General features: G+C 40.5%; 1 protein-coding gene across 1 annotated transcript in view; it reads left to right on the top strand.

Moving 5' to 3' along the window:
• Positions 1-12,034, top strand: part of LOC139286364 (cytosolic carboxypeptidase 4-like) — a 149,651-nt gene that overhangs the window by 48,642 nt on the left and 88,975 nt on the right. Inside the window, exons 9-11 of the mRNA XM_070907120.1 lie at positions 126-291; positions 869-936; positions 9,617-9,733. Coding sequence (XP_070763221.1) covers positions 126-291; positions 869-936; positions 9,617-9,733 — 351 coding nt within the window. The remainder of the gene's footprint in view (positions 1-125; positions 292-868; positions 937-9,616; positions 9,734-12,034) is intronic.

Here is a 12,034-nt window from a genome sequence, read left to right as displayed (position 1 = left end):
CCAAGCCCCAGGGGGGCTCATTTGTGTTCCAGTCTCCTACAGGCCTGCTTAAGAGCACTTTTCATCATTATCTGACTAAAGTGTTTCATGTTGCGTCCATGTTATTTACGTTTGTTTCTCTTCAGACATGTTTGTTGAGTAAAGGTCTGGAGTCTCTGGTGGAGCCCTCTGTGCAGCTGATGAGGAAGTGTCTTCCTAAAACTCCCCTACCACTGACATCAGATCAGTCTGCATACACCTTCCCCCTGCCGGGAAGGCCACATGCTGTCCCTGATATGGACATGGCACCAGGTATAGTATCAGTATTCACTTCATGTCAAGAGTCACTTAAGCAAAAGCACTGTGTGGATCTGTAAAGTATGTAAGAACAATATAGATAATGACAAAGGTACTCTCAGGCATACTAAATATAACAGACAATGCAGTACTTTTATTTTTGGAATATTTTAAGGTTAACTAGTTAATATTGCAACTGGCTGACTGATCACATTGGAGCTAGCACATATTATAAAACTAAGCTGAAATAATGCAGTGTGTCCTGTAGAAAGTATTATGATTAAAAACGAAATTAGAAAACACTCAAAAAACAACCAAATACAGAAACACACTGCAAACACAACCAAATTCAGAAAACACAACCAAATTCAGAAAACACAACCAAATACAGAAAACAAAACCAGATATAGAAATACGCTGCAAATACAGAAAACACAACCAAACACAGAAAACACAATCAAATACCAAACACAGAAAACACATGAAACCAAATTCAGAAACATGTTGCAAATACAGAAACACAACCAAATACAGAAACCTGCTGCAAATCACACATATATACATTGGCTGCCCTGTTCTCTGTTGTATCCAGATGAGAGCAGTGAGGAGAGTGATGATGAGGAGACTGAAGATGACCAAGAGGCAGACAGCAAAGACTATGTAAGTGTGTGTGGCTTTATGTTTGAGATTTTTTTTTACGTACTTTCAGTACTTTTGGTTCCTCAGGACAGGTTTTCCATCATGAGGGCCAATTAAATTTTATACAATTTTATTCATATAGTGCCAAATCACAACAAAGGTTGTCTCATGACACTTTACACATAGAGCATGTCTGATGGTGTTGATTAGTAGAGAAAAAACTTTTTTTTTTAAAATAAATTGCTATTGATTAGTCTAAAAAAGTAGTTAAGTTTGTTTAATTTATGTCACATGTAACATGGATACCACTTAATAAAGGCAGCCAAAAATATAAATATGTAGCGTAGGCCTAAATACAAATTGATTAAAAATGAAGTAGAGGGATGATACTCACACAGACACACATGCACTCTGAGGGGATGTGAGATTTGGCATTCAAACTTTCATTTTGTGTTATTACAAGCGATTATCTATTCATAGGTTATGTAAATGCATATTCACATTTTCTGTTTCATGAGCTATTAAACAAAACCAGACATCCCATCTTTATCTTTTATGGACTTGCGGGTCTGTGTACACTGCTCCTGTTGGTTCAGCTTCTACTGGTCCAGCATCAAAATCAGCATGTTGACCCAAAGCTTCACATTCTTCCTATATGGTTAATTAAACATTACATATCACTAAGTGTAGTCAGCTCTCAATGAAGTCCAAGGAGTCTGTGGACGTTAAAAGGGTCAGGGCTAGGTTGATGCCGTGCACAAACTGTCATCACTTTACTTTCTATTAGTGTCCTCCTTGAGTCCTGCCAGGGCCTGTTTGTGAACCATGAAATCAGGAACGGTTCACTTATTTTATTATTGAAAGAGGTAAGTATGTATGCAAGGATTGCAAGTTTTGTTGATTTATATGATGAATCAATTTCATTACCAGATTCAGACAAGTGTTTTGAGACGAGTGGACACCAGAGCCACGTGTTCTGGCGTTGTTCTGTATTTGGGACATTTTGGTCAACATGTCATCCTGAAAGTTTGCAAGCTTTTGAGCAGGCTCTGCACATATCCGTGCAGCAGAGATCATGATGGAGCCTTGTACAGTGCACCTTATCTGAGCAGGTACACATGCAAAGCCCAGTAATCCTTGACATCTTCACTGCTCGTTAATCACTACTGACAGACAACCCGCTGCTCCTTCACGTCTACAGTTGCCCTGTGCTGCATCATTACCGCGTTGCCAACAAGGGGGACACTTAACACCCAGGAGTTGTTGTGAGCACCAACAACCACCAGGTGGCATCCGTGAGCAAGGTGGAGCCACAAACATCTGCCGCTTATCATTGGTGCCATGGCTGCTGGCATACTGACGCTGGCAGTCATAGTTGTGCAAATATAAATATGTGTCAGGCCAATAAATATATTAAAATGCAGCGGCTCTGCTCCTCTGCAGGCAAGAGGGGACAGGGCAGTCTAAGTGAAACGGTGGTGGGGAGTGGCAGAGGAGGGCTGGCTCCTGCTGTCCTCCTTAGGACGGGATCTCTTATATCAATTTAATGTACTTCATTTTATTCATGCTAATCTGTTATTGGCCAAAACACTTAAAGTGATGCTCCAATGGAGGACGTCCTCCCTAACCAATCAACAACCAGGATACAATATTGACATTGCGTTGGTCCAATGATAATTTACAGATTTCATCTTCAGTTCTCTGCCACTATACTGTATGTGAGAGTGACCACCAGTTGATCACTGGGTTGGTTTTCCGCCTCCTTAATTTTTTGACTTACCAGCCACCACTGACACATACATACATACACATATTTATAAAAATACACACATATGGACGCCTGTTTACACACATATAAACACACAGAGATATAAACAGGTTAACATAAGCAGTGTACAGGTAAGGTGTAACAGTGTACTGCCCAGCAGCAGCTCTGAGCTGATTTAATTGCCGGTCAGGTCAGGTCCTGATGTGATTTACAGATCATTTCAGGTAACAGGTCAGTTTTGGTACTGGATTTTGCGGGTGTGGCACAGGTACAGATTTGCAAACTGGACCATAGACTTTTCTCTCCCACTCTCTCTCTCTCTCTCTCTCTCTCTCTGTCTCTCAGTACGGTTAAGTTGAGACAACTATAACCACTTGGTTAAGGTTAGAGAAAGAATGTGGTCATGGCAAAGAGAGCTGAGGTGACATTGCAATATTGGAAATCAGGCCAGCAGTACTATGCTAACGCTCTGTCGCCCTCTAATCTCAGCAAAGACTTCTGTACTTCAGTGCAGTTCACAGCAGGTTTATCAGTCCACACATGCTCAGGTGAGCGGAATACTTGTGTGCTCCTGATGTAAATGCCACTTTGCCACTGCAAAGCCCTACACCGCTGTCTGCTGGGGCTGACAGGCCTGTGATCAATGCATGCTAATGACTTAGTGTTTGTGCTGGCTGTAAACAACAGGTAATGCTGATTTCTGACCTCCATAACACACTTTGTGGAATGCTGTTATCTGGAAGGAAAACTTTCCACCTTAATTAGAATGAAAACACTTAAGGTGTAAAGCCATTCTTCAATACACTGACTCACTAAAACATATAACAAAAGTATAAGGTAAATGTAAGTATTAAATGGTAAAATGATCTCACTTATCTCACGCTTTTCAACCTTCACGGTTCCCAAAGCAACTTAGGGTTCAGTGTCTTGCTCAAGGACACTTCGACATGATGGGGCAGCCGGGGCCCCCAACCCACTCTAACCAGCTTTACCTCCCATGCAACAGTGCTAACCGCTGCGTCACCATGCCGCCCATACTAGAAGACAGGAGACGTGTTGTATTATTTGAGGGTGTTTCCGTCCATGTGCAGGAAAATTGTAGCCCTTTTAATACATTTAGACTTAATATACTACTTTAAAAAGTCATGATTTTTAGTGTCAGATGGGTGGTCAATGATCCTTTCATTTGTTTGAAAATAAAATAGATTTGAAGTAGCTCAGCTTAGAGCTATTTGTCCAAATTTGACTGCTGGAGTGTTTCGTCAGTGTTTATAACCCAAACAGCACAATTCACTGTGCGGATCCTCGTTGTTGCAGTCAATCCAACACCTTTATTCCTTATCAGAGATGCCTGACAAAAATACAAAACTGTAATAATGTTGATTACAACAGGACTGTCTCTTTTCTGTGCATATGATGAGGAAAATGGATTTCATAGGATATCAATCCAACCACCAAAAGAACAATGGCAAGGGCAAATGAGAGGGAGAGCAAAGGAAAAACAAATTATACAGGCTAATAAATAGGGTAACAATCAAATGAGTTGAGGAGAGGGGGAGAGGAATACAGATGATAGTTTGGAAGGGGTAGAGAGAGATGAAAAATAAGATGGGATAGAGGAATAATGAAAGGGAAAATAGAGTGTAGGCGGTCCCAGTATGGAGAGAGCGTCTTGGGAGAGGAGGGAGGGAGAGGAGCTGTGGGGGCAGTGGATGAAAGAAGAGGTACAGCAGATGAAAAAGCCGACAGAACAGAGAAGGATTTAAAATGAGAGAGCAGAATCTGAGGAGGCTGAGGAGGGAGTGACAGACACTACAAAAGCTGAGGTGGAGAGATAAGGAGAAGAGAAATGGAAGCGGGAATGATGGGAGAAGTGGAGAAAAGTGTGAGGCACAAGAGATATGGATAGAAAGAACAATGGAGGAAAGGAGAGGGAAGAACATTTTGAACGTGTAAAGGCTCAGTAAAAACTGGTTTGAACCAAAAAGCACGACTTTGAGGCCTGTAAAATAAAAAAACTTACTTGTGGTCCAAACTAGCAAGCAGTCTGGTGGGGAATGAATGGAAGTGTGCCGTATATGCTACTGGGCTGATGGGGAAGTGAGAACAGGTTTGCAGGTGGGTGGTGGAGTTCAGGTGATGGGGAATGGGGGGAACACAGGGGTTACTGTAGGGCAGATGGGGAGACAAGGAATTTGGCTGTTATTGTGACAGAACAGGTGCAAGGAGGCAATAGTTGGAGGAAAAACAGGAGCAAAACATCAGGACTATAATCTGATGAAAGGGAGGAAAAATTATTTCACTTTTTCCTGCTGCACAGCTGTTTGTTTCTCTTTCATAATCCCTTTGCCTCCATCCAGATCCTCTCCTTGCACCTCCTCTGTTCTGGGATTTGAGGAGCCTCAGTGAAAATCACCTGCTGGTTGTCATCCAAGATTTTTCCATGGAAGCAGAGACGATGACTCAGAACATACCTTCAAAATTGGTGCCTTTTGTGAAATTTACCGTTGTGGATCTACACTGAATAGTGTAGATCCATATAGATCCTGATGTCTATCTGTGTGTCAGGATTCACCACTGTTCTATATCTTAGTGCCGGTGCGTGTCAGTACTCCTGAAAAGCAGCTATTTTATCACATTGCCACATACTGACTACTATGGGCTGCTAAATGCACCTGATGCTGCGCAACATGCCAATATGTTTCACTGCCACAGTTATTTCAGCTGAAATTGTTGTATTTTCCGAAATGCTCCTGTTTCACTTTGAATGCTTTGCATAGAGAAATCTCCTGGAGACTTTTACTGTGAAACAGGAAATATTTGTTACCAAAGTTAGCTATGTCGACTGGCACCTGTATCCTTGTGTACACAATAAATGCTTTTTTCCCAGTGGATCAGTTTTAGATATCATATAGTAATATTATTATATACTGCAGGGAGAAGTTATAGAAGAAACACAATAGAGTTGTGTTTCTGTGGTCAAATGTACTACAGTAAAAACCAAACAAACAATTGATGGGTTTTTCTGTTGCTCATGGCATGAGTATCTCTGTGGGCTACTGTTTGTGACCGGTAGATCTCATGTCATATTTGGACATGAAAAGTGATGTTTGCATGGAAAAGGTCAACCGCTGCTCCAGTCTGTCAGCTCAGCATTGTGGATGGGTTTGCAGGGGTCGTACCACAGTACTGTTTTTATTTTTTACCTCCTGCAAGGTACCCACGGCATCTGTAATAAAGAAACTGAACATGTTTCTTTTCCCTCTATTTTCCTCTCAGTGTGCACCAGATGCTCTCTACAGGGGTGACACCTTTTTCACCTCACTTCAGTTTGCAGGCTGCTGCAAAACCAAACCACAGCAACAGGCATTAGTCAGACATGCTTGTGGTGGAACATTAACCTGACTTTGGTCACTAACAGAAAGCAGATCAGTCTTTTTTCTAGGTCAGCTTTACCAACACTCCAGAAGTAAATAAGCACAAACTAGTAATGTTAAAAGAATAACTTGATCTTCTGGGAAATATGCTTATTTGCTTTGTTTTCAAGAGTAAGATGAAAAGATTGATACAATCTCATGTCATGAGTGCCCCACCACTTTAACATTACACTTCTGCAACATTGTCAATCTCATAATTAATGCAGTAGAACCAGAGCCAGAGATATCATCTCTTTTGTTCCACACATTATTCTTCTTTGTCAAAACCTGGCGCCTACATTACCCCAAATGCAACATTTTCAAACTTGTAGTCTTCTGCCTCAACCAATTCTGATTTAAGTGACATCACTTGAGGAATTCATTTGACTGCACACAGCTCCCTCTGGAGCTTATACAACTTTTCCAACACCTGGAAACACATGCTGACGTGTGAGAACTTTCCCTTTAAGTACAAAGCATGAGTCAGGACATGGCTAGCCCAGCGTAGCATAAAGCCTGAAAACAGGGGTAAACATTTAGCCTGGCAAAAATGAAAATACACCTACTGTACCAGCACCTCTAAGGTTGTCTTATTTACATTTTGCTTAATGGTATACAAAAACCTGCACGTTAAAATTAGTTTGTGGTATTAGGGGGTGTTATGTGCTGGAACTGTTTATCCCTCTGCTCAGTACAGTGCAGCGTCCCCATCTACAGTGTGAGTTGCTGCTAGATACAGTTGGTGAGCACAGGTTGTAGTACAAGTACCACACTTTATGCGCACAGAGGTACAAAACTTGGCAACCTCACTGTGATGACAAAACTCAACAAGACAGGAAGCAGCAAAGTCACTGCACCACAGTGTTGTTCAAAGAGATCTTTGTGAGAAGGATTTGTTCATAGCACACAGTGACTCAGTCACTGACTAATGCTGCATTTCCACTGTGGCAGTATGTGGTAGACAGGAAAAAACGTGATGTTTTTTGTTTTCAACAGGGGACTGACAATAACTATGCCAGCAATGTTGCTAAGAACCACCCACGATGCCCAAAGATACAGAAAAATCCAATTGTAACTTTTCTATTTTGGTCCGAGAGAAAAGAGATTAAGGTCTGGCTTGACTTACCTTTACCTCAGCTTTTATGGTAGGGACTATATTTAATGACTTCCTCAAAAACACGTGAGATATTTTCATAAGGGAAATGTGGACTTAAATATAAAAAAACAATTAAAACAATAGTATTGAACTGGTGACATTACAAGAGTTCTATACAGAAGTTTAATATTTTTAATAAATGTATGGCTTGTAGTGGATAATTTCACATATGCCATGACCACCAGCCAAAAACTACAAAACTGCATATTATTGTTTATTCATATTTTGGGGCAATACACGATTTAAATAGAAACTCAGTAGAAATTATTCTGTCTTTGTTATTTTATGTTTATCTTCTCATTTTGTTGAGTTATTCTTGATTCATTGAATCTATTTCCATTCTTTCTCTGCTCTTCATTTAATTTGTCATTAGGTTCTATCTGTAAAGACTGAAATGTATGTTGACGTCCATGTTCTATTCATTTGGAACACGGATGAAAACACTACATCAGAAACATGCTGTTATCTTAAAATAATGCACGATTTGGTGATAGTGGGGTTGATGCTATACATTACTAAAGTAGCTCAGGAGTAGGATCTCCTTTCAACACAACCATGATATGGAAACGTAAATTATTTCACTCTGCTTCCCAGTAACCTCTCAGCTGCTGAATGCAGCATTAAGGTGCTTTCACTGGTGAATCTTAAAGTTTTATCTACTTAGTGTTTCCTGTGTTTATACAAGTTAATACATCTTACCAAGATAATCATTCCCTACGTCATCCGGTATAAATGGTCCTCATTTCATCGTTGTATTCATGGCTTCATTCATGCATTTTTTGATTGTTCATCGCTGTATTCATTATATTGATTCATGGTTACATTTATTCATTAATTTGTATGTTTAGTAGTTATAGTTGTGTGTTTGTAGTGAGTAGTTTATTAAATATTGCATTTATAAAGAACTTTATTGTGTGGTTTGTGTGTATGAAGTATTACCGTCACTGTACACATATCAATAGCTCTGTAGCAACCTTTTAGACTGAGACTGAATTGATAAATTCATTGGCTATCATTTTCCCCTCGGTCCTCATTTTCTAAGGGTGGTGCCTTGTTATTTAAATATAAATATTGATTATTTCTGATAGGCGAAGTTGAGGGTCATCCCTCCACTTCATTTTGTAGCAATTTGTATTGAGGCCTATGCTACATACTTTTGTTGCTGCCTTACTTACGAGGTATTATCGCTGCACTATCCATGTTCATGTTTGTCACATTTATTCAGACAGCAAATCGACATGTAAAGCATGAAAAGGACAGACCTCTGACTGGCTCTTGCTATCAACACATCAGGACAGTTCTGTGTCTTATGTGTGTAAAACTGAATTTCATGTTTAATTTGCATGAAAAGAAAAAAATGCAGTTCAGGTTCTGCAGTACATACTATTACTTTAATAAAGTTCATATTTGCTTATTGTTTTACTAGTTTATGTTGATGGTTGATAAAATTTGAATCAGTTTAAACCTGAGCATTTTTTTTCCTCGGCCTCCAAAGGGGGGCATGACAGGAAAAGACACACATGCTTGTTCAAAATGAGATAGATCGGCATGGTGCAAATACAGTATGTTTGGTGCAGATGTGACTCTCTCAGGAGCAATGACGGTAAACCTTGTTACTGCAGGGTGGCGGATGTGACATGAGTCTGTCCCACAAACGTGCACTCTAACAGCTCGTCTACACAGGAGGTGTCTCACGTGTGACTGACGGAACAGATTTGCTTTTTCATCAAGACAGGATGGGAGAGTCAAAATCAGAGCATGTCATGTGCCAGTGCACTTCCATAATTCAAGATGAATTGAGTCAAACTTAAAATAAGCTTGATTAAAACTGAAAAGAAGATAAACTCACTTTTGCAGAGAGGTAAAATAATGAGGTGATTAGTAGAGAAAAAGAATGATGGGTAGGATGAGAGGAGAAAGAGGAGGAGAATCCCAAGTGAGATGGAGAGAGACAAGATGGATGGAGTCATCTGGAGGAGGTGGAGGGAAGAGTGAGTGGCAGAGGAGAGTGGAGAGAGTCAAATAAATGAGCCCATTTTCTTGTGGACTGTTTGAGGGCCGAGACCCCTGAACCCTGCACACTCGTCCTATTTTCTCTAGTAATTCAGAGGTCTGCTCCCCTTTTCAACAGCTCGTTCCTGAGTCTGTCAGTGAGTTTCCCTCCGTCTGTTCTGATGCCCATTTTCAGTGTAACAACGCCTGATTGGACATTCCAGCAATAAAAAAGCCTTAATGTTGTTAACTGATGTGAAAATATTGATGATCACTAAAAAGAAGATTTGATGAAGGCTTGTGTAAAGAGATTTTCACATGTTTGTCATGAGTCACTGTGTGTGTGTGTGTGTGTTTTTCTTTGTCCAGGATGATGATTTGGAGACTGACCTGAACAAACTTCGTCTTCATCCTGACCCAGACAGACCCAAAGAGCTGCTGCCACAGTACAGCCGCCTCTGTCCTGAACTCTCACATGACTTCCAGGTACACAAAAGTTTGCACGTGGATGAGAGCAAATCAGAGGTCTGCTCAGGCTTCATGGTTGTGCTGTAGATGTTTCCTTCTTTTTCTCTTGTCCAGTTTTTAAGAACAAACTTAAGAGAAAAAAACTCGATAACATTTGTGATTGAGGCCTATTGTCTTTGTACTTGACATAAAATGTTGACAAAGTCAAGCACTAATCAAACTACACAAAATTACTATACTGTACCCTCATATGGACATTTCATCACACTGTTCATATCAGATGTTGGTAGCTTAATTTCTGTATTAAGATGAGTTGTTTTGTTAACTAATCAACACCAATACAAAATGAGTCCTTGCTGAATTTTAAAGTGACCATAAGATATGCACATCCAAACATGACACAGTTTATAGCAAATGCCATATGCAACGAGAACACTCTTTTCACATTCAGGAACCATCCATGAGAGAAAGTAGATACCAGACTCTCCCTGTGGAGCAGATGATGTGATAAGTGTTTGGAGCTGGTTGGGGCATATATGTGCTTATTAATAACATCATTTAAATAATGACTTTAAACTATTGCTAAGTCATCAGCCAGCAGGATTGTCTATCATTACATGAATTGTGATGCAGATGTAGATTGAGACGCAAGTGTCAGATTTTGGGTTAAAAGCGAAAGTAGAGTGATCCTTTATTGTGGATTGAGTCTACATGTATGTAGTTGACATTTTCAAACTTAATCACCTCATTAAAAGATCATACTTGTGTTTTTGCACTTTTAACCCAATTACTACTAATCACAAATATCCATATTCATTACATTTGACCATTTAACAGCTTTGCAACATTTTTCTTATTTATTGATAGAAAGTGTTTGAAAATCTGAAATCTGCGTCACACCCTCCTTGCAGTCGAGGACAAAGACACCACAGAGTTCTGAATGGTAATGGAGAGGTCATGGACTAGAGATGCCTTCCCTGGAAGAAAGAACAGGTCAGTCGTGCCATGGTTGAGCTGCAGGTGGTGTGCAACACATTCACTGAGAGATGTCAGCCAGACACGCAGAGATTCGTGCTGCCACCTGGAGCGGGGGAAAAGACAGAATTAGCTGAGTGTCATCTGCATAGCTGTGGTAGGAAGAGCCATGTGAGTGAATAACAGAGCCAAGTGACTTGGTGTAAAGAGAAAAGAGGAGGGAGCCCAGAACAGAACCCTGAGGGACCCCAGTAGCGAGGCTACAAGGTTCAAACACAGATTCTCTCCAAGTTACCCTACAAGTGCAGCCCTTGAGGTAGGATGTGAACAGGGAGAGTGCAGAGCCTGAGACTCCCAGTCCTTGGAGGGTGGAGAGGAGGATTTGGTGGTTCACTATGCTAAAGGCTGCTGAAAGGTCCAGCAGGATGACGATGGAGGAGAAGGAGGCTGCGCCAACAGTGTGGAGTTCCTCTGTGACGGCAAGAAGGGCAGTCTCAGTTGAGTGGCCTGCCCTGAAACCAGACTGGTGGGGGTCAAGAAGGTTGTTCTTGTGGAGATCTGCAGACAGTTGAGTGAAGAGACAGACAGGTCTGTAATTAGGAAAACAACCAGTTGCGTTGCAGGGGTGGGGGTGTCCTCTGTTGAATCTCAGTGAGAACAAGGAAGTCCAGAGATTGCAAGGAGGCATATCCAGAGATGAACTCTGTCTTGCAGGAAGCTGACTGGCAGTTCCACAGGCCCCCTGTTTCAGGTTACAGGTTTCTCAGAAATCACACCTCAATCAGAAAAGAGGTGCAATTTATACAGCACAATTTACTGATCCCATTGGTTAACATTCTATAAAACAGAGGAAGCCAGAGCAGGAGACTAAATTAGATTATAGTGAACTGACACCACAAAACAGCCTGCCATCAGATAAAACCTACTAACACCACAAGAACAAAAAGAAATTAATCTAACGCAGCAGACAGAACACAGTCAAACAGATTAATATCGTGCTCATTTAAAAAAGAAAATATACTCAGACTAATTCTAGCAGTCTTTGAAGAGCATCTCTACATTTATTGATAGTGTGCTGAATTCCTTGTGTAGTAGTTCAGAATCTTTTAGACAAAGAAGAAATTATGGAAATGTATATCAAATCAAACTATAGTTCTACTCAACAGAAGAAATGCATCAAACTCTCCTCCTCTTATTGGCTGTGATATTATCTGTGATACAGAAAAAATAATGATAGATCATGAATAGAAAGATCTCTAATAAATGAAGAAAATTGTTTATAATTCCTTTGTCTATTAGGCCGACAGTTAAGTCAGATCCAGTATTTTTAAATAGATGGTGAAT

The sequence above is a fragment of the Enoplosus armatus genome, chromosome 6 (assembly GCF_043641665.1).
Source record: "Enoplosus armatus isolate fEnoArm2 chromosome 6, fEnoArm2.hap1, whole genome shotgun sequence".
Lineage (NCBI taxonomy): Eukaryota > Metazoa > Chordata > Actinopteri > Centrarchiformes > Enoplosidae > Enoplosus > Enoplosus armatus.
This window is presented reverse-complemented; position numbering and strand designations above follow the sequence as displayed.